Here is a 24,494-nt window from a genome sequence, read left to right as displayed (position 1 = left end):
CTTATAGCAGCCCCATTCGATCTCGCCACAACTACCCCAGGGGAGTCTGTTCCTTTTTCTCTCTTTCTATGTGCTTAATTAGTTTTATGCATACAATGAGGGCATTGTATGAAATAAGTGTGGGGTAGGGGGTCGAAAAAGGAATTTAAATTGGAAAATTAAAATTTGCTAGATTAGGTAAATTTAAAAATTTATAAACTTGAAATAATAGTTTAATTTAGGAAAATCTAGTGATAATTAAAAATTTGCTAATATTGTGTGGGATGATGCAATGAGAACCCAAATGTTTACTTAAGCCAACACATGTTATAGTGTATTTGTGGGTTCCCATGTCTTAGTGAAAAGTCATGAGATATGAAAGGTAATCTGGTAGTTTATATGACATAATATGTTTTGCAGCCTAAACCTGAAATCCATCCAGGAGAGCTTATGTAGTCATTGCACTTAGACTAATACCATTAGCCAATAAGGGTTGAAGTTAAGCGCCCCTGCTTAAGCATGTAGGTTTTGAGTGAAAAAAAAAAGTGAGATAGATGTAAAAAAAAGAGAGAGAGAAATTACCAAAAAAGTGAAAGAATTTTGGAGCTATCAAGTTGAAGATTAAAAGAGCGAAATTCCAAAGAATCAAAAATTGGAGATACCAAAAATCAAAAGGTGGTGAATTCAAAGAAATAATAGATCAAATATTCAAAGAAGTGAAGAATTCCAAGAGCTCCATTGTGGTATCAAAAGTTGTAATTTCTAGAATATATATGCTTGGGTTGCTTTACAAAAATACCTTGAGGTTAAGAAAGATTTCTGAGGATTGATTCGGAGGGTTGCAGAAATGAGTGCCGTATAAACTAAGGGGTGAAGGTTCATAAGGATTGTGAGTATTTAGGAGTGGGAAGTTACTTAGGAAAAATTTAGACACAAATACATGCATTGCGGTCTTGGGATAATGGCTGGGTTTGAAATGGATTGTTTTATGTGATATTGGTAAAATAAAAGTAAGTTTGCTTGCGGGCAAGCAAATGCTAAGTGTGGGGTATTTTGATATGTGTATCTATATATATATTTTTATACACTATATATAAATATTTTAGCCTTTATTATTCTCTTTTAGAACTAAAAGGTACTTATATTGCTTTGAATTATGATTTGCAGCAATTAGTTGTCGTTAGAGCGGAAAAGAAAAGACTGGAGCGGAAATCGGGTTTCGAAGCTAAAAGAATAAAAATGATGAAAAGTGCAATTACGCCCAGCGTAGTTTATGGTTACGCCCAGCGTACTGGGTGTTTATCTAGGCTTCCTAATTGCGGTGGACTTCTATCTACGCCCAACGTAAACCGACTTACGCCCAGCGTACGTAAGTCGGTCCCAAAGGTTATAAAAAGCGATTATCAGCTAACCAGAGAGGGGGATTCGACTTCCAACTTAATTTAGTCGATAATTAACTTCTGTTAAGCCGTTTTGAGGGTCTAGAAGGCGGCCGGAAGGCCGTTAAGCTAACGGGAGTGGAGATCGGAAGGATTGGAGAGCGGATACATGTCGGTAATCATGTGGGTTGTTAACGTGACTATGTTTAGCATTCCACTGTGATACTATTGTGTGTCTAGTTTCTGATTTAGGTGTAAAAACCTTTTACTTTGTGTTTATGTTTAAATGAAACCTTAATTTATAGATTAATTGCTAGATTAAATTGTTTGTTTATGTTTAATTTATCTTGACAAGCTTGTTAAAAGATCCTTACGTGTTAATGATAATTATTTGCTGTTAATTGTCAAGAAAATTGAGTTGTATGAACATCTGCTTGATTGCTTATCTCTTATGATTTTGATGACCATCAAGATTATATGACTAGGAATAGCGTATGTGAAACTAGGATTAACTCGGAAATAAGTGAGTTAATGTGTGAGCCTTGTTTGATGACCATCAACAAGAAGTTAATTGAACGACCAATTTGATTAACTATTATTACAAGTCTTGCTTGATACGAACTGAACACTAGGAAATATGTTAGTTTAATCAACTGATCACTGTTTGAATTGACTTGTTTGCTAAAGGATTAGTAATAGTGAACGCGAATCTAATCATTTTAGGAATCGGTGAACATGAATAAATGAACTTGTGTATGTAATTGTCTATGCTTTTAAGGTGTAATTTATCTAAACCAAAGTACCTGAAGAGATTTGTTCTCCTGTTAGTTTATCGAGATTTGTTATTTAATTGTTTCTTTGAGATTTAATAAACCCTTTCTTTACTGCTTTTGTGTGTTTTGTGTAACCTATAATCAAACATTCTAATATTAATTCACTACCGTTCCCCATGTGTTCGACACCCTTGCTTATCAAAGCTATACTATACTCGATCGGGTTCACTGCCTGTAAGGTGTGGTTTAGATGCGATAAATTAGGAATTATAAATAAAAAAACTAGTGCATTAAATATACACATCATTCTTTTTAGATGTAGAGGATCTTATGAATGTGGTTTGATTGAGTGGCTTGGATTATTATTGATTTGGTTATTTATCTTGTTAAGCTTGTTAAAAGATCCTTATGTGTTAATGATAATTATTTTATGTTAATAACCAAGTATATTGAGTTGCATGAACATCTTCTTGATTGCTTGAATCATATAGTTTTGTGAAAACAAGATTGTATGCCTAGAAGTAGTGAACATGAACCTAGGGTTAACTAAAAAATAAGTAAGTTAATGTGTGAGCATATGTGATGACCAACCGCATATGAGTTAATTGAATCAACCAATTTAGTTAACTAATACTACAAGACTTACTTGATTCGATTTGAACACTAGGAAACTTGTTAGTTTAATCAATTGGCCATTGTTTGAATTAACTTGTTTGCTAAAGGATTAGTAATAGTGAACATGAACCTAATCACATTAGAAATCGGTAACCATTGATATATTATCCATTGCACTCGCCACGAAATGAACCATAAGAATAAGTAAATCTAATTTGAACAGAAGTCTTTTCTATCTTATTGAATCTAGTTGTTTTTCATTCTCCTTTAGTTGTTAATTGTATCTTATTTAAGTGTTTATTGATTGCTTAAGTTTCTAGTCTTGCAAAACTAGAGAAAAACCCATCTTCATTACTCATTTTATTTAGGTAATACTAGTATTTATTTTAATTGTTACCATTCCCTGTGTTCGATACCCTACTTACCTAAACTAAGCTGCTAATCGATAAGTACACTGCCTTTCGTGTGTTTGTTTCTGTGACTAAGTTAGTAGGATTAAAACTAGTACATTAAACACGTATCAAGTTTTTGGTGCCGTTGCCGAGGAGCGGTTATAATAGTTATTTTATTTGCTAATGTTATCGATCCTTTGTGTGAGATTTATCTTGCATAAAGTTATAAGTTTTTCAGTTTTTATTTTCTGATTTTTTTTGCATTGAACTCGTCGAGTGCATTACTGAACTCGACAGGTTGATCGCATTTTCAGTTTCGTTTTTGTTCTTTTTACGCGTGTTTTTCTGTTTTGTTTCAGGAAGTTTATGACCAGGAGCTCTAGTTCCACCATAATACCACCTTTAGAATACCCAGAGTCGATTATTCGCAAAAAGAAAGACAAAGCAATAGGTGAATCAAGCGGTTTTGAAAATAAGGTAGAAGATTTCGAGCCAAACACACCCGAATTTGAAGAGGAGAGTGATTTCGAGCAAGAATATGAGATGATCGACATCGCCGACATACCCATGGGGACCTACAAGAAGCGCATACGAGACGGTACCGGGCCGGGACATGTGCAACCCGCAATTCCTGAGGCAACAAATATCAATCTAAAAGGTCACATACTCGCCCAACTGAAGGACATCCCATTCTACGGGATGGATCATGAAGATGCTTATAAGCATATCGAAGAAGTCATCGACATAACCAACTATTTTCACGTCCCAAATGTGCCTCGCGATACTGTTCTACTTCGAATGTTACTGGTTACATTCAAGGGAGCCGCAAAAGATTGGCTAAAATCACTACCTCCCAGGATCGATTACGACATGGCAAAAGATGCGCGAAGAATTTATTGATCAGTTCTGTCCACCATCTAAGATAGAAAAACTGAAGAAATCACTCTACAAGGCGTGGGAGAGATACAAGGGTTTGATAAGAAACTGCCCTCAAAATGACCTGAACGTTCAACAAGAAGTTTCAATCTTTTATGATGGAGTGAATGTGACAACTAGGCAGCTACTTGACTCCCAAGGACCACTCACGAAAAAAGCACCAACAGTGATTAAAGAGTTGATTGAAGAGTTCTCCAAACACTCAAGAGAATATCATAACCCAAGGAACATCACAATTAGAGGAATAGTGAATTCAGTTTCTGATGACATGGATGCAATGATGGCTAAGTTAGAGAGCATGGATCGTAGGATGACAAAGTGGACCAATCCATCCACGCCATTTGAGTGGGATGTGACAATTGTGTTGGATAAGGTGTCTAAGTCCATAACTATATTTGGTATGTACTTGACCCGGCTTGGCATGGTCCATTTGGGTTGCATGGCATCTCAACAATTGGATAGACAAAATGAGAAAATGACACTTATGGTTTGTTAATATATTATAAGTTCTAATATATTAATATGAAATCATATTATTTAATTAGTATTGATCAAGAATTAATTTGGAATTAATTTTGTGATGAAACAGACTAATTAAATATATGGGGATTGATTTGTAAATCATTCATTCTTATATAGTGGGCTTATGATCCATGGTTCATTGGATTGGGCTAAAACCCATAGGGTGTTCCATGGATGCTCCATGGAGGTTAAAACCCATGGATCATGGAGGAAATGAAAAGTCATTCACATTAAGGTTTGCATGGTGTAACCCTACATGTGACACACTATATAAGGAACCTCATTGCAAGCAAAATCGGCCACTAAGACAAGAACACGGAGGGCTAGCCGATTTTGAGTGAAAGTGCTCTTCTCTCAAGTTATTCCAAGAGTTGTGGTGTTGTGTGAAACATTTGAGGCATCACATTTGGGGTGCTAGGCTCACAAGGTCTTAAGGAATCCAAACTACAAGAAAGGTATGTCATTCTACTAGTTTTTATATTACAAGTACCCCATGCCAAGCTATTTAGGATGAGAACCTTGGAAAAATCAAATTTGCATGTATATTAGAGAAAACATAGATCCAAGGTTTCTAGGGTTGCATGTACACTATAGGAGGGTTAGAATGCTCAAAACTCATCAGTGGTATCAGAGCCTAGGCTTGTTTTCATTATACTTGATGCAAAATGCTTGAAAAAGTCAAAAAAAATGTTCACTGTTCAGTGAACTCGCCGAGTCCATGTGTTAATTCATCCTACTTGTCGAGTAGGTTCTTGCACTCGACGAGTAGGAGGCCCTGTGTGCAGATTTTCAAGTTTTGCTGCTGGAAATCGACTAGAATCATTACCCTAAACTGTTTTGGACTTATAAAACCTGTTTTTGATGTGGTAATGATTATGCTAATCCATTTTTAATGGTTATTATCAAATTTTCAAGTTTTATATATGTTTATATGATTCTTGAAATTGTTGATATGAATGTTCATGCTTATGAGTTTTAGTAGATCATAGGATTTATTTGCAAATTGTCTGTTAGTGTAATTCTTGATATTAATGCCAATTAATGGACTCCATAACTTGTCCTCAAGTTATGGAATTCCAAAAGTCTTTTCTTTAAAATTATTAAAAACTCATAAGTTATCGATTATGAAAGGTTTTGAATAGTTTCAAAACTTGCCCTCAAGTTTTGGAATTTGTAAAGTCATTTTAGAAAACTTTAATTCCAAACCCTAGAGTTTTAAAAGTTAAAATTCAACCCTTATACTTTATAGTATTATAAGTTAATAATATATATATATATATATATATATATATATATATATATATGTATAAGAACAAGTCATTTTTACCGTTAGTAGGCCTCATTCACGAAGCCGGTCTATAAGGGGGGGTATAAGGTTGTTGCCTATAAAATGACAGCTTAATGGGTGTCCACTCTCACTCACCGCTTCCTTGACTGGTGGAGGGTCGTTAGCCGAACGGGTAGGACAATGACTATAATTCTCGTTAAAAGTATAATGATAAATATAAAGTAACTAAATCGTTTATAAATTCTCAATCTTAGTTACTTTAGGAAAATGTGAATTTGGTGCTATCCCATGAAATTACACTTTATACCTTACCAAGTCGTTGGTGGAGCGTGTGTGGGTAACTGGCACACTAAAATGGACTAGTACGGGTGGCAAAGGGTGACTTGATGTTTATCATAGATCGGTGGAGCGCGTGTGGGTAACCGACACATTGATTAGGTGATAAAGATCAAGGGTACCAAGTTAATTTGAATGGTTAGTCACACCTTGTTTGTGATCCTCGGCATCCCAGTCACAAACTTGAGAGGGCACAATCGAGATTTAAACATGCCATTGAAAATTTCAATGAATCTCAAAAGATCTAGGAGTTTCAATCCAATTAAAACCTAATAATTTATTTCGTTTTTCACGGTGGAAATTGGTGAATAGTCATTCGCCTACCTTCAAATATTTTATAGCTTGCATTACGGCATCCCTCTTCCAAGTTATAAAGTATTGTGTTGGGTCCTAGCCTTAATATTACATTTGGGTGTCTTATTAAGGATTCTATATATAATCTAAACTTGTCTTTCTTCTTTTCAGATGTCTTCCAACTATGCTGCTTCTGGCTCAAACCCTACCGGCTCCTTCTCTCTCATGAACCTTGGTGGGAGAGTCATCTTTGATGGTTCAAACTTTAATGATTGGATCATGAACATCAGGATGGTCACACGTTACAAGGACAAGGAATGTGTCCTCGACAAGGAGCTGAAAGAAATTGATGAGTCTACTGCTACTCCAGAGGAGATCGCTGACTTTAGGGCACATGAGAGAGACGCTACCAAAGTGGCATGTATCATGTTGGCCACAATGACAACTGAACTCCAGAAGTCCTATGAGGAATTTTACCCTTTTTAGATGCACTTGGACCTGATGGACCGCTACCATCAAAGTGCTCGTGAAGTGAGGTATGAAATAATCTCTTCCATGATAACAACTCGAATGAAGGATGGTGAACCCATCACGGGCCACATGCGGAAAATGCAAAGGTTTGTGGACCGTTTGATGAAGTTGAATGTGAACTTCCCGGAGGAGTTGGCTATTGATATCATACTGCACTCCTTACCTACTTGTTATGATCAATTCCAAATGACCTATCACATGAACAAGGAGGAGGTCACACTCAACAAACTTCAAGGACTTTTGAAGACCGCCGAAACTGATCTCAAAGGTAAATCGGTTGTAACTACTCCTACTCCTAACACCGCCCCTGTTATGGCAATCGGGCAAAGTAGAGGGAAAAAGAGGACGGCCCCTTCGAAGGGTACCAAGAGAAAGTCTCTTGATGGCTCCTCTTCAAGTGGAACCAAAGGTGGTTCTGTCACTCCTTCTTCCAACCCAAAAGAAGCTCAATGCTTCTATTGTCAGGAAAAAGGGCACTGGAAACGAAACTGCCCCAAGTACCTGCAAGATGTTAAGGATGGTAAGGTCAAACCTACCCATGCAGGTATTTACACTATATTGTCTAATAACTCACCGCATACTAATTCTTGGGTCCTTGATACAGGTTGTGGTATATGTTCTGATTTGCAGGGCCTAAGAAGAAGTGAGGATGTGGAGGACGGAAAGATAAACTTGATCATGGGGAATAGGAAAGCTTCACCTGTCACCAAGATTGGAGTTTATTCTTTGTTGCTAAGTAGTAGGATAGTGTTAGATTTGAATAAGTGTTGTTACTCGTCCAAAATGGCGAGAAATATTATTTCTTTTCACGGTTTGTACAAACAAGGATTTACTTTTTCATTTGATAATGAATGTGGTGGTATTAATGCTTTCTAGAATAATGTTCTTTAATTTAAAGCATTACCTTGTGATGGTGTATATGAAACTGTGTCGGTTGTAGACAACTTAGGAAATAATGTGTTGCATATCGATTCTTCCACTAGTTTGGATAAGGCATCCTTGTGGCATTGTCGTCTTGGACATGTTAACAAGAAGCGCATAGGCCAACTCCAGAAGGCTGGAGTCTTGGAGTCATTTGAATTAACGTCAGATGATAGTTGCGAGTCTTGTTTGATTGGAAAAATGACAAAGTCACCCTTCACTGGTACTTGTGCTAGGGGTGAAGGTTTGTTGGACCTCATACACACAGATGTGTGTGGACCCTTCAGAACCGCCTCAAGGGATGCTAACCGCTTCTATGTGACTTTTACCGATGATTACAGTAGATATGGTTATGTCTACTTAATCAAGCATAAGTCAGAAACCTTTGAAAAGTGCAAAGAGTTTAAAGAGGAAGTGGAGAATCAGTTGGGCAGGAAAATTAAGATGCTCTGATCCGATCGAGGAGGAGAGTATCTTAGTATAGAGTTCCTTGACTATCTTAAGGAATGTGGAATTGTTTCACAATTGACACCTCCCAGAACATCACAGCTTAATGGTGTGGCTGAGAGGCGCAATCGAACCTTGTTAGACATGGTTCGTTCCATGATGATTCGAGCTTCATTACCAATCTCATTCTGGGGGTATGCCTTAGAGATTGCCGCCCATATCCTTAATCTAGTCCCTACCAAGAAGGTTGCCAAAACACCTCACGAGATGTGGACTGGGAAAGTTCCCAATTTAGACCACATCAAGATTTGGGGTTGCAAGGCTTTCGTGAGACGTGAGACTCAGGACAAGCTCGAACCTCATAGTGAGCGGTGTATTTTCATCGGCTACCCACCGAATTCTTTTGGTTACCTCTTCTACAGACTTAGTGAGAATGTGGTCTTTGTGGCAAGGAGAGGGGTCTTGAGAGAGAGAGAGAGAGAGAGAGAGAGAGAGAGAGAGAGAGTTTATCAGCCAAGGAAACAGTGGGAGGCAAATTGACCTTGAAGAACTTCAAGAGTCAAGCGGTGAAGGAACCTCAAACCCTAGCAATCAACCTGAGGAGGAAACTCCTGTTGATCAATCCGTACCTCTGAGGCGTTCCACAAGAGTTAGGAATCCACCTGAGCATTACTATGGTTTTCATATTACTGCGGAAGGTGAGGCATTTATCAGTGATAGTATAGTGGTAAATTTGGATGAGCCTAACAACTTTAAGGAAGCCATGGCAGGCCCTGAGTCTGCCAAATGGAAAGAGTCCATGGATAGCGAGATTCAGTCCATGTATGACAATCAAGTTTGGAACTTAGTTGACAATGTACCGGGTCGTAAGACAGTCGGGTGCAAATGGATCTTCAAGAAGAAGACCGACATGGATGGGAATGTACACACTTATAAAGCGCGACTGGTCGCGAAGGGATTTACTCAAACTCCAGGAGTTGACTATGATGAGACCTTCTCACCAGTAGCGAAGATTAAGTCTATTAGGGGTTTTCTAGCCATGGCTGCATTTCATGATTATGAAATATGGTAAATGGATGTCAAAACCGCTTTCCTTAATGGAAAGTTGGCTGAGGATTTTTACATGAGTCAGCCAGAGGGTTTGGTTGATGCAAAGCACCCTCATAGAGTGTGTAAGCTTGAGAAATCCATCTATGGATTGAAACAAGCATCTCGCAGATGGAATCTTTGTTTTGATGAGAAAGTCAAAGAGTTTGGCTTTTCAAGGAGCGAAGATGAGTCATGTGTATATGTTAAGGCTAGTGGGAGTATAGTTAGCTTTTTGGTATTGTATGTGGATGAGATACTACTCATAGGAAATGACATCCCAACCTTGCAGGAGGTTAAATCGTGGCTTGGGAAGTGTTTCGCTATGAAGGACCTTGGAGAAGCTGCCTATATCCTAGGGATAAGGATATTGAGAGATAGGAGTAAGAGACTAATTGGACTTAGTCAAAGTACCTACTTGGATAAGATGCTGAAAAGGTTCAGCATGCAGGATTCCAAGAAAGGTGACTTACCAATCCGCCAAACTGAGTAAGACTCAAAGCCCGAGTACAGAGGCTGAGATAACTGAGATGAGTCGAGTACCGTATGCTTCCGTTGTAGGCTCGATCATGTATGCTATGACTTGTACTCGCCCTGATGTGGCCTTTGCTTTGAGCATGGTCAGTAGATATCAAGGGAATTCGGGCAAGGCTCACTGTAATGTGGTGAAGAATATTCTCAAGTACCTACGAAGGACTAGGGGTTGGGTCCTTACCCTTGGTGGGAGTGATAACTTGAGAGTAGTGGGGTATAGTGATGCTAGCTTTCAGACTGATAGGGATAATTTCCACTCTCAGTCGGGCTGGGTCTATACCCTAAATGGAAGAGCAATTACTTGGAAAAGTTCCAAGAAGGAAACAGTAGCTAATTCAACTTGCGAATCAGAGTACATAGCAGCAAGCGAGGCGGCAAAGGATGCAATATGGCTGAAGAACTTCATTGGAGACCTTGGAGTTGTACCAGCTATTAAGCAGCCTATGGAGATTTTTTGTGATAATGAGAGTGCAGTTGACTTAGCTATGGAACCAAGGGATCACGGCAGATCTAGGCACATCGACAAAACATACCACTTCATTAGACATCGGATAGAAGAAGGACTCCTCGTGGCAAAGAGGGTATCATCAGATGAGAACCCAGCAGATCCCCTCACGAAGGGACTGTGTAGGGTTAAGCATTTGCAGCATGCGAGGCGCATCGGGCTGAAGGATGATATTAGTTTTACAGATTAGATAGATATTTCTGAAACTTGTAAAATGTAATTGACATTTGATGATTAAATAAAAGTTGTTGTTTATTTATAAGTAAAGTGTTGCTGTCTTGTGTCAATTGTTTACTATTGTTTCAATTTTGCATGTTTTGACTTCCAGAATAATTATTTTATTCAAATTCTCCATAGTCAATCATATGTTGGAAGTAGGTATGAATCAAGACTGTCATGAATTGGGCTTGTAGATATCTAAGGTGTTAGACATAGAAAAAGTTGCTACAACACTCATGAGTGCTCATAAGTTCTGAGTATTGGATTAAACCCACGCTCACTTGTATCACTTCATGGAATTTATCTCGAGTGATCGTGAGATGGTAATATCATATAAGTCTTCAAACCTAGAGATATGAGTTGTTGATTATGAGTTGTTTGTGCATTGATTGCACGAAAACGCATCAGTAACTTGATGTTATAAAATGTGCTTTTGTATATGATTCAACAAGTAGTTAGTAAAAGCATATGAGTCGAAGTTTATATGTTCCTTTTAATCCTTGGAGGATTAAAAGGTATATCTGGGCCCCTCGATGATTTTGTTTTGACCTATGTGTCGGGCCCGGTCAGAACCAAGTTGATGTGTTCAGTTTAGTTCTATGTCAAACAAATCGGAAATCGGGAAACAAACTACTAGACAATAAGTACGACATTATTCCATGTATTTGTCCGGCTGATATCTAGAACAGAGGATTATATGATCACTTATCGTAAATGGCGCATCATCATCTTAGTTCAGCGAGACTTTGAAAGAGCTACGATTACTGGTCGGATCCTAAAGTCATACCTGTAACTATAGTTATTAGACTTATCCAAGTGGGAGACTGTTGGATAAGGTGTCTAAGTCCATAACTATATTTGGTATGTACTTGACCCGGCTTGGCATGGTCCATTTGGGTTGCATGGCATCTCAACAATTGGATAGACAAAATGAGAAAAGGACACTTATGGTTTGTTAATATATTATAAGTTCTAATATATTAATATGAAATCATATTATTTAATTAGTATTGATCAAGAATTAATTTGGAATTAGTTTTGTGATCAAAAGAGACTAATTAAATATATGGGGATTGATTTTTAAATCATTCATTTTTATATAGTGGGCTTATGATCCATGGTTCATTGGATTGGGCTAAAACCCATAGGGTGCTCCATGGATGCTCCATGGAGGTTAAAACCCATGGATCATGGAGGAAATGAAAAGTCATGCACATTAGGGTTTGCATGGTGTAACCCTACATGTGATACACTATATAAGGAACCTCATGGTAAGAAAAATCGGCCACTAAGACAAGAAAAAGGAGGGCTAGCTGATTTTGAGTAAAAGTGTTCTTCTCTCAAGTTATTCCAAGAGTTGTGGTGTTGTGTGAAACATTTGAGGCATCACATTTGGAGTGCTAGGCTCACAAGGTCTTAAGGAATCCAAACTACAATAAAGGTATGTCATTCTACTAGTTTTTATATTACAAGTACCCCATGCCATGCTAGTTAGGATTATAACCTTGGAAAAATCAAATTTGCATGTATATTAGAGAAAACATAGATCCAAGGTTTATAGGGTTCCATGTACACCATAGGATTGTTAGAATGCTCAAAACCCATCAAATTGTAGCGGGCCCCACCTTACTAAAGATTGTAACCTTGACGAGAACGGGAACCGGAAAGCACAAGTTTGTTATTCGAGTGGTGATAGGTATGATGATGATTGGAGGAAACCTAAAAAGGAATGGCTACCATATGATGAGTAAAAGAAGGCAAAGGAGGAAAAGTATAGGCAAAAGGCGAGGGGTTTCTATCAAAAGGAAGAACTGATGCAAGAGAAGAAGACGGATTTTGAAGCCATGCTTGCACGCTTCGCGAGTGCATCCGAGAAAAGACATGACGAATTCGATGTTGCAATAAGAGAGCAACAAAACATGATGAAGGAGCACCAAACTATGATGAAAGATCAACAAGCTCTACTTCGGAATCAGCAAGCTTCGATCTTAAATATTGACAAGCAACTAGGACAACTTGCCAAGTAATTCAACGAAAGGACACCGGTCGGGCTTCCAAGCGATACCGAGAAAAATCCGAGAGGCGAACACATCAATATTGTGATGACTAGGAGCGGAAAAATAGTCACTCCTTTGACCCCAATCCCGAATGAAGATCCTAAAGAGGTGCAGGAAGAAGAGAAAGAAAATCCCGAATCACAAATAGTCAACCCAACTCGACGAGTTCTGCGCCTGAAGAGAAAAATAAACCTCCAATTAAGTCGTATCAACCTCCATTCCCATTCCCAAGCCGACGTAGACAAGATAAGTAGAATGAAGACTATCAAAAGTTCCTGCAGCACATCAAAGCCCTTCAAATTAACATTACTTTCATCAAGGTGGTTGCACAAATGCCCAAGTATGCCAAGTTCTTGAAGGGCCTTCTCATGAATAGGAAGAAGATGGAGGAGGCATATAAGATGGTCCTTAATGAGAATTGTTCATCTGTAATGTTGAACAAATTGCCAAAGAAGATGGGTGACCCGGGTAGTTTGACGTTGCCATGCCAATTCAGAAATTTAGCTACTAGTTATGCATTGGCCGATTCGATTGCAAGTGTAAATATCATGCCATACTAATTATTTAAGAAGTTGAACCATCCGAAGCCAAGACCAATCCGAATGGCGATCCATCTAGCAAACAAGACAGTGACATTCCCGAGGGGCATATGCGAGGATCTATTGGTAAAAGTCGATAAATTCATTTTTCCGACGGATTTCATTGTGCTAGATATGGAAGAAGACCATCAAGTGCCAATAATCCTTGGAAGACCTTTCCTAAACACCGCTTGTGCCATAGTAGACATAATAGAATCCAAACTTACCCTTCGGGTGGGAGAAGATTCAGTTACTTTTGGAGTTGATCGAGCCATGAAGCATTCTAAGTATAGTGATGACACGGCTTTCTCGGTGGACATTTTGGAAGAACTATTGGAGGGATGGAAAGAAGACAAGTCGAGTGAATCACCCTTTGATTCAGAAGATGACTTTGATGCTGAAAGAGACCTAAAGGAGATATAAAGGTTACTCGAAGAAAGCAAATACGACGAACTAACCAGAAATGTTGAAAACTCAAATTGACGAGTTTCGGTGATAAACTCGGCGAGTTGGGACGAAAAGTCGCGATCTGACGAGAAATCTAGCTAGAACTCGACAAGTTCCGTTACTGGACTCGACATGTTTAGTGTTCAAAACACAAAATTAGAGCTGAAAACTTTGCCGAAACACTTAGAATATGCATTTTTAGAAGAGAGTGATCAAAAACCTGTGATTATAGCTTCTGACCTTACACCAACCGAAAAAGAAGAGTTGGTTGAAGTTTTGAAGAAAAGGAAGAATGCTATCGCATGGAAAATTACCGACATAAAAGGAATTAGTCCTTCTTATTGCTCTCATAAGATCAACCTTGAAGAAGGCGCGAAGCCTGTAGTGCAACATCAAAGGCGGTTAAACCCGAACATGCAAGAGGTGGTTAAGAAAGAGGTTGTCAAGCTCTTAGATGCTGGGATCATATATTCGATTTCCGATAGTCCATGGGTTAGACTAGTTCAAGTTGTGCCAAAGAAAGGAGGGATGACAGTCGTGACGAATGAGAAGAACGAGCTCATACCTACACGAACGGTATCCTGTTGGCGTGTGTGCATCGATTATCGAAAGCTAAACGATTCCACTTGCAAAGACCACTTCCCTCTTCCTTTTATTGATCAAATGCTTGATCGATTATCTGGCCATTGCTATTATTGTTTCTTAAATGGATTTTCAGGATATTTCCAGATTCCTATTGACCCAAATGATCAAGAGAAGACGAATTTCACTTGTCCAAGTGGAACATTTGCATATAGACGCATCTCTTTTGGGTTATGCAATGCGTCGGCGACCTTTCAATGATGCATGACGGCGATATTTCACGATATGGTGGAAAATTTTGTGGAAGTATTTGTGGATGATTTTTCCGTATTTGGCTCTTCTTTTAATGATTGTCTTACTAACCTTGATTTGATGCTTTCTAGGTGCGAAAAGACCAATTTAGTATTAAATTGGGAAAAGTGTCATTTCATGGTGAAAGAAGGCATTGTTTTAGGCCATAAAGTATCCGAATCGGGGATTGAGGTGGATCGGGAAAAAATTGACACCATTGCTAAATTACCCCCACCAACTAATGTGAAGGTGTTAGAAGTTTTTAGGTCATGCAGGTTTTTACCGTCGTTTTATAAAAGATTTTTCTAAAATAACTAGACCTTTGACTCAACTACTTTTGAAAGATGCACCTTTTAATTTTTCTAAAGAATGTTTAGACGCTTTTGAGATTTTGAAAGAAAAATTGACTAATGCCCCGATCATTATCGCCCCGAATTGGAACTTACCTTTTGAAATAATGTGCGATGCAAGTGACTTTGCCTTAAGAGCTATGCTTGGTCAAAGGGTTGACAAGCACTTTCAACCCATTTACTATGTGAGCAAGACCTTAAATCCGGCCCAAGAGAATTACACCATAACTGAAAAGGAATTATTGGTCGTGGTCTATGCCTTTGACAAATTTTGTTCTTGCCTTATTTTGTCTAAAACTACTATTTTACTGACCATTCTGCTATTAAGTATTTGTTTTCCAAGCAGGATGCGAAGCCTAGGTTGATCCGATGGGTGCTTCTACTACAAGAACTTGACATCGAGATCAAGGACAAGAAAGGGATGGAGAACGTGGCAGCTGACCATCTATCTAGATTGGAAACTCCAGATATGGACGAGATAGACAACACGGGTATTGGGGATAACTTTCCCGAGGAATATTTGATGATGATTGTGGGGGAAGAACCATGGTATGTTAACATTGCAAACTTCCTGGTAGGAAACTTTCTTCCAAAAGGGCTCACTCACCAGCAGAAAAAGAAGCTCTTTTCAGAAATCAAATATTATTTATGGGATGAACCCTATCTTTTTAGGAGTTGTGCAGATGGGATTATTAGAAGATGTGTATTTAGCAAGGAGATTCGTGACAGTCTAGAGCATTTCCACAATAGGTCGGAAGGAGGACATCATGGGGTTCAATACATGACCAAGAAGGTGTTTGATGCAGGGTTTTATTGGCCAACAATTTTCAAGGATGCTGCCACCTATGTGAGAGAGTGCAATGCTTGCCAAAGGTCAGGGAATATTTATGCAAGGAATGAGATGCCTCAAAGGAACATTCAAGTATGTGAAGTGTTTGATGTGTGGGGTGTAGATTTCATGGGACCATTCCCATCATCTAGAGGACACAAATACATACTTGTGGCGGTGAATTATGTGTCAAAGTAGACAGAAGCGCATGCATTACCAACCAATGATGCAAGGGTAGTTGTGAAGTTTCTAAAAAGGTTATTTTCTAGGTTTGGAGTACCAAAGGCATTGATAAGCGATAGGGGAACCCATTTTGCTAATGATCAACTAGCAAAAGTGTTACAAGGATATGGTGTACGCCATAGATTTTCAACACCATATCATCCACAAACAAATGGGCAAACCGAGATCACAAATAGGGAACTTAAGAGAATATTAGAAAGATCGGTGGGTAGCAATAGGGAAAATTGGGCGGATAAATTAGATGATGCGCTTTGGGCATTTTGGACTGTATTCAAAACACCCATTTGAACCACACCCTATAGGTTAGTTTATGGTAAAAATTGTCATCTACCGGTGGAACTTGAGCATAAGGCTTATTGGGCTTTAAAAACATGTAATTTTGAACCAAGTAAGTTGTGTCCCAATCGAATCTTACAAATGAATGCCTTAGAAGAATTGAGAAACGAGTCTTACACTAACTCGTTAATCTATAAGGACAAGACAAAAAGGTGGCATGATGCAAGGTTGAATGGGAATAAGGAATTTGGAGTTGGCCAGAAAGTTTTATTATATAATTCAAGACTAAAGCTTATTCCGGGAAAATTGCGCACTCGTTGGTCCGGGCCTTTTAAGATCAAGCATGTGTATCCATATGGGGTGATTGAGTTATGGAACAAGGATGGGTCAAGTTTCAAGGTCAACGGGCATAGGGTTAAGAGATATAAAGAAGGAATGCCAATTGAAGAGAAAATTGAAGAAAGGTTGGATTTGGAGAAAGCCGCTACAACGTAGAGCGAGAAGGAGTCCAGCTAAAGACTCCTAAAAAAAGCGCTTGCGGGAAGCAACCCGTCAATTGAGTTTGCTTTCTTTTTCCTTTCTTTTATTTTTCTATTTTAGTCTTTTATTTCTTTTATTTCTAGTATTTTTGTTAGGATTTTCACTCTTAGTCTTCTAATTTTCTTAAAAAGTTGCTCAAGGAAAAGCAAGGTTTGAGTGTGGGGTGTGGTAAATTTTTGGAGAGAAGTTTTAAAATTTTTTGTTCAGCAGCCTAAAACTCGCCGAGTTTCATATATATACTCGACGAGTACATTTGAAATTTCACGGTTTTTACTCAGGACCCGTCCCTACTCGATGAGTAGATTTTTTTTACAGAAAAAAAATGATTTTTAAACTCGGTCAATTAGGGTTTTTACCCTAAAAAGAAAAGTTTCATAGTTTTAACCGCCACATCCTCCATTCGACGATCCTTATCCTCTCAAGCACAATCTTTCAACTTTTCGTGATTTTACTCCAACACTATAAAAAGGTAAGATCTTTCGCACAAAATTCTGTCAAAGATTCGATTTTGATGTGTTTGATGTATAATTTCAGTGGAAAGCCCTGATTTTTAACTTTGGTATGAACACTAGGGTTTTAATTCTGACCAAATTAGGATGTTTTGACTAGTTTTTCTTGTGAATTAATGCGTGTTTTACTACCGTAGACAAACCCCTGGAATGATTTTAAGTTTAAGTGGTCGAATCTAATGAAATCAGTAAAGAATTTTCGAAGCCTTCATCGGACTCGCCGAGTTGCTCATACAACTCGACGAGTTGTTTATGTAGTTTTCCCAGATTTTCAATTTTTTACATATTTTTTGGTTTGTTTGGTTTTCTTTGCTGTTTGTTTTTGCAGAAACATGAGGTGAAGCAGGGGCCAACATGTTCCAAGGGACCAAGGGGATTTCCGTTGGTTTAATGTTCCACAAATTGGGTCTAAAAGTACATTGGTTGGGTGGAAAAAGAAGTTGGGAATACTAAAGAAGAAGGAGTTATATTTGCCAAACGAATTGAACTGGTCATGGTTAGAACAAGTGGGTTTGGTGGAAGCCATGAACCCATATTTGATGAAAGTATTCATAAACAACGGGGTTAGGATAACATGTGACACATGGAGAAGGTTATTCCAATTACAAGAACCAGTCTACTGGGAGTTATGTTTGGAATTCTATGCTACTGTTACATTCCGGGGTGGAGATGACTACTATAGCACAAATGCATTGATCTTTTGTCTTGGGGTGAATATCGAGAGTGCAGCATAGCAGAATTGGCATGGAGAATGGGGTCATATGATCAAGCAGATGTGATGACTGAAGCTTTCAGAGAGTTTTTAGATAACTTTCATAAAGATTTTCCAAATTGGGTGAATGTACCCAATTGGTGGTCGACAATCGCAAATTGGGTTTATATACCATCACAAGAGGGGAGTATAAGGTCACCAATCCACCGACTTATCCATTGGTTTATATCAAGCTCTATCAACATGCGAAAAGATGATGAAAAAGTGTCGAATTGTGATGTTTTTTTCCTATGATGCATTATTATGCCGAACACTTTTTGTAACATCCCTTATTGTTTGTCAAAATATATAGCTGAGGGTGGAGTGAAGGATAGGAAAAGCTCCAGAATTTGTGGGGGTATGTTGGTATCCAGATTAGCAAGGTCTTATGGTATCTTTGAGATAGGGGTCGGGAACTACTTGACCATGGTGCAAACTCCTAAATTTAGTTCTCTTCTTTATAAGAGAGCTAGGATTGTTGAAAATGTTGGAGGAGGAGCCTTTTCTATCCTGGATGATGATGAAGTGGTGGCACCAGAGGAGTCGGGTAGAAGAGTGGGGGCTAGGCAAGGGCACATGCATGAAGACCCGTTCAGTGTGGAATTAAGGGCATATGAAGATGACATTGGTCGTGGTTTGAACCATACCAATATGACTCTTGAGTACATGATGAGCCATATGAACATCCCCCGTAATGATTCTTTCCCAGATTACCATCGAATTAGAAGTTGGGATGAACGATGGAGTGCAAGGCAAAGTGGAGCAGGAGGTAGCGGATATAGAGGAGGAGATGATGAGGACGAGGAGTGATTATCCTTTTTAGTTTATTTATGTTTGAAGTGTTAAGACAATTTTATTTGTTTTGTGTTTTTTTTTTATTTGTTATTGTTTAAAACTTCTAGTGTATTAGGGTAATGTAGGATTTTAAGTTGATGTTCGTTTTCCTTTTTATTATTTGGTTTGTGTTTTTGATCTTTATAGAAATTAGGGTAAGGGTTGAATACATAATAAAAGCGTGAGGAAACAAAGTGAGGGGTCGAGTCTAGACGTGAAGATTAGAATATTTGAGTCAACCTATGAGTCTGATGCTTAAAATGATTGAAAAGGAGTCTTATTGTTGAAGAAAAATGAGGGGGCGTATTACCTTAATACCCTCCTTAACTTCAAAACATACCTGAAGAAGAAAGGAGAAATTGTCCACATAGTGACGAAAACTCGTCGAGTGCACTAATACAACTCGACGAGTCCAAGCGAAAAATCAAGATTTATGTCAGTATAGCGATTCAACTCGGCGAGTCTCCACATAAAACTCGGCGAGTTGCTCATTCTTTTATCTTTGAGTTGACGATTTGATTCCATTCGAATCGGGCATTGCCTATATTTTTGAAGACCATTTTTCAGGCATTTCAAATAAGCTTTTTCCTACATATTTAGAGCTGTCAACCACACGAGACGTATGACACCCAAGGCATGGATGAGCTATTCCCATGCCAAATTCAACTGAAGATGGAGCTTAAAAGAAGAAAATCAACCTCGCAACCTCTATCCCAGGGGAGTCTGTTCCAATCCCCTCTTTACTTTTATGTTCTTTATCATGCATAACATGCAATGGGGACATTGCATGAATTAAGTGTGGGGTAGGGGGTTGATTACATTAGTTATAGTAGAATCGTAGGTTAAATTTTTTAAAAAAATTACATAAAAATTGCTAGGGTTAAATTAGAAATTTTGGTAAAGGCAATTAGGATTCCATGCTAGTATTGTGTTTGATGATTCCTTGAGGACCTAAATGTTAAGTTGAGCCAACATACGTTATAATGCATTTGTGGCCCCCTTTATTCTAGTGAAATCATGGGACAAAAACACAACCTCTCTTAGTTTGAGGATCACAACATGTTTAGCATCATGTACTTGAAATGTACCCAGGAAAGCTTAAGTAGTCATTACACATAAGACTAATGCCTTCAATCAATAAAGGATGAAGTTAAATCCCCTTGCTTAAGCAAATGTTTTTTCTAGGTTTTAAGTTTGAGTGAAAAAAGTGTGGTTTGAAAAAAAAAGTGATGAAATGTTTGAAAGAATCTGCAAAGCTATGAAGACAAAGAGGAAATACATTAAGAAAGCTGCAAATTATTGAAGATTCAAGCCAAAAAAATTGTCAAGTTATCAAAGTATTTACTTTTATTGTATTTTTCTTTTCTAGGTTATTTTACCATATGTATGTTTGGGGGTTTAACCAAATATTCCTTGAGGTTAATAAAGTTTTATGGGGATGGATTCGGAGGGATACAGAAAATAAGAGTTGTTCAAAAGAAGTGGGTGAGTGTTTATGTGGATCGTTAGCATTTAGAATTAGGGGGTCCTTGGGAAAAAATTTAAACACAAATGGATGCGTTGCGGTCTTGGCATAATGTTTGGGTTTGATTGGGATTGTCTTATGTGATATTGGTGTGCTAAAATTCAGTTTTGCTTGGGGGCAAGCAAAAGTCAAGTGTGGGGTATTTTGATATAGGCATAATTAGACATAAAAATCATGCATTATCTTAATACTTTATGTTGTTTTTATCTCAAATAATGAACAAAAGATGCTTAATTATGTTAAAATTCATTTTAAGCAATAAAGACATGCTCGGAAGGAAAAGGAAGCAGATCTAGAAATTGGAAGCTTGGAAATTGAAGTTTGAAGAAAGAAGGCTTAAATAAGGAAGAACTCGACGAGTTGGCCATCAACTCGACGAGTTGGTTGGAAGATTCCAGGTACAAGGATGCCTTGCCGTACACGCGTTTTAAGTAAGAAACTCGGCGAGTTTATCTCAAAAACTCGACGACTTGGAGCTGAAATTTGAATCTATAAATAGAGATCGTTTATTCCCAGAACCCTAACTTATGCTGGAGGCTTTGGACGACTTTTGGAGGCTAGAAAGGTTTTGAGACGTTATAGTTTTCGATTTTCAACTAGGAGCTTAGGTTTGAAGAGATCAAATGCGTAAAAGTATCACTTTTCTCTTAACCTTTGTTTTGAATCATGTTTATTACATTAGATTTCGAGTTTATGATTGTTTTTGTTGAAGTTATGGGCTAAACTCCATACTTCTTTTTAGATGTAGAGGATCTTATGAATGTGGTTTGATTGAGTGGCTTGGATTATTATTGATTTGGTTATTTATCTTGTTAAGCTTGTTAAAAGATCCTTATGTGTTAATGATAATTATTTTCTGTTAATAACCAAGTATATTGAGTTGCATGAACATCTTCTTGATTGCTTGAATCATATAGTTTTGTGAAAACAAGATTGTATGCCTAGAAGTAGTGAACATGAACTAAGGGTTAAATTAGAAAATAAGTAAGTTAATGCATGAGCATATGTGATGACCAACCACATATGAGGTAATTGAATCAACTAATTTAGTTAACTAATATTACAAGTCTTACTTGATTCGATTTGAACACTAGGAAACTTGTTAGTTTAATCAATTATCCATTTTTTGAATTAACTTGTTTGCTAAAGGATTAGTAATAGTGAACATGAACCTAATCACATTAGAAATCGGTAACCATTGATATATTACCCATTGCACTCGCCACGAAATCAACGATAATAATAAGTGAATCTAATCTGAATAGAAGCCTCTTCTATCTTATTGAATCTAGTTGTTTTTCATTCTCCTGTAGTTGTTAATTGTCTCTTGTTTAAGTGTTTATTGATTGCTTAAGTTTCTAGTCTAGCAAAACTAGAGAAAAACCCATCTTCATTACTTGTTTTATTTAGGTAATACTAGTATTTTTTTTAATTGTTACCGTTCCTTGTGTTCGATACCCTACTTACCTGAACTAAGCTGCTAATCGATAAGTACAATGCCTTTCATGTGTTGGTTTCTATGACTAAGTTAGTAGGATTAAAACTAGTACATTCAACACGTATCAAAAAACCTGGAAAATATTTACTTAAAGCTTGTGCATGGGACCAGAACTACAAAGATCCTCAGATCTGGATCTTATAACACTAAAATAACCACAAGGATCCATAAAGTTGCCAACTTTATGGAATCCAACCTTCCCAACTTCCAAACCATGAAGATTAAGGGACAAAAGGCATGGATCTAGAAGCAAGTAACAAAAAGATTGGATCTTGGACACTTAAATTGGTCCAGAGAATGCACAAGGGAAGATGATGAGGCTTGCTTGTTGAACCCACACCCTAAAGCGCCTCCTTCTTCTTTTCCAAGCTACCAAGAGCACCAAAAGGACCAAGAATCACCAAGAGAGGCTAGGGTTAGGGTTTTTGAGTCTAGAGAGTGATGGAGGCTGGGGATGAGAAAACCTTAGCCCTCACTTTCCTTTAAATAGGGCTCAAAACCAAAAAATTAGGTTTTTAGTCTTCAGGCGGTCGCCACATCGTGGCCAGAATACCGCCACGTCATGGGAACCAAAACAAGACACATGTTTAATATCGCTTGGTCACATCGTGGTGGTGCCTCCACCAGATCGTGTCAACCCAAAACAAATCATAATTTACTTAATTAAGATATACCTCCAAGTTCAAATGTTACAATTGGCCCCGCACAATGTTGTATCAGACATCATAAAATAGTTTATAAAGTTATGCTAGTTATGATATTACCGTCAGGGTTGTTGCTAATAACAGTAGGTGGGGGTGTCAATCCAGTATAGATCTATACATATCTTTCCCTCTCACTTAAGATATAACGATTATAGGTCGGGGTTAGCTGAAAACTAATCAACTAAAGGATGAATATTGATTCTCATTTAACAACTATTTTGTTTAACCTTATAGTATGTTTATCGATCATATTGTTCTTCTCTTTAGTTTTCCTTTAATATAATTCTTTTACATAATTATACCGATACATATATACTTAAACACACACACACACACACTCACTCACACACACACACACACACACACACACATATATATATATATATATATATATATATATATATATATATATATATATATATATATATATATATATATATATATGTATATATATATATATATATAAGTTATCATGATTTTGATATTGATAGGATATTAGGGCAGAGTAACAACTAAGTACAATGTTTATCCTTAAGTTTGGTTAACATAACGACTAGGTACTATGTTACCCTAGGGAATTGGTCAGCATAACAACTAGGTATAATCTTCCAGTGTAGTTTCAGGCATTATAATGACTAGGAATTATATCATTCTTAAGGTTTGGTTGGGTAACTACCAGGCATAATGTTATCCTAACATCTTATGTATTGTATAAGCTACTGATATATTACAAATAGTAACATTTTTTGTAAAAATTGATGAAGTAGTTTTATAACATGTATCCCCCTCTCCCACCCCGTAAAAACAGTAAAAGTGGGGCCGTGAACTCATTTTAGTAGCGTGATCTAAAAGACATGGGCTATCGCATTGGGATCTTCGAGCCATCTGGAAGGAGGAAAGGACCATAGATCGGTTATGAGAGAGAGAGAAGTGTGTTTAGTGTGCGAAAAGTGAGGAGGTGAAGGCCTCTATTTATAGGGTCGATTTTGATGTGCACGCGACACAAATATCTGTGTGCGTCGTGCACGAGCATCATGGCTCCATCCAGAAGCCGCCACGTATCACTTTCCTAGTGGTCCATATCTCTCAAATCTTGACGAATATGAGTGTTAGAAGTACATGTTGTGCGTGGCGAACGTGACACGCGCACAATTAATAATTTGTAAAAATTCTTATCTTTCTTATATGAATCTTGTTTTTGACGTTCTTTATTTAATTATGTAGCTATCGTTGAATACTACAACTTTCATTTAGGTTGTATTGGCTAATTCCTACTTTTGTTTATAGCCTGTATTTATGTTTTTCCAAAAATAATATCTTCTTTGTATGGACTCCATAAGATTAAATGTGGTTTATTGCTTGATGATCATGTGATATTATGTGTATTACATGTGATCTGATATTATGTGTATTACATGTGATCTGTATGATGTGTGAGTGTTATGATTTTTCTTACTAAGGCTTAGACTTATAGTTGTTATTTCATGTTTTAGTTGCATGTCATTTAGGTGCGAAAGACAAAGAGCACGTGTGATTGAGATATATGGTCATTTTCAAGGGCATGACATCCACTTTATGTTTATATATTGTTAACTCTGTTTTAAAAGAAGTACTTCGCTTCCATTTTTTATGATAATTTTGATACTCTATGACTGATAATATTATGGATGAAACCCTTTTTTTTTATCTATTATTACTCTGATTTTAATTTTTTTTATTGAAT

At 37.5% G+C, this 24,494-nt stretch overlaps 1 protein-coding gene across 1 annotated transcript; it reads left to right on the top strand.

The window, feature by feature from the left end:
• The first annotated feature begins 13,416 nt into the window (after positions 1–13,416).
• LOC145127033 (uncharacterized) lies at positions 13,417–13,815 on the top strand. Its single transcript, XM_079062287.1, has one exon. It carries the CDS (start codon positions 13,417–13,419, stop codon positions 13,813–13,815), a length of 399 nt encoding a protein of 132 aa, XP_078918413.1.
• Positions 13,816–24,494: the final 10,679 nt, after the last annotated feature.

Source organism: Lactuca virosa, chromosome 1 (assembly GCF_052849685.1).
Source record: "Lactuca virosa cultivar CGN04683 chromosome 1, Lactuca_virosa_CGN04683_v6, whole genome shotgun sequence".
In the NCBI taxonomy this organism is placed as follows: Eukaryota; Viridiplantae; Streptophyta; class Magnoliopsida; order Asterales; family Asteraceae; genus Lactuca; species Lactuca virosa.
This window is presented reverse-complemented; position numbering and strand designations above follow the sequence as displayed.

Bases quoted from the DNA above. Each gene is read 5' to 3' on its own strand.
- LOC145127033 (XM_079062287.1), top strand. From the start codon at position 13,417: ATGGCGATCCATCTAGCAAACAAGACAGTGACATTCCCGAGGGGCATA.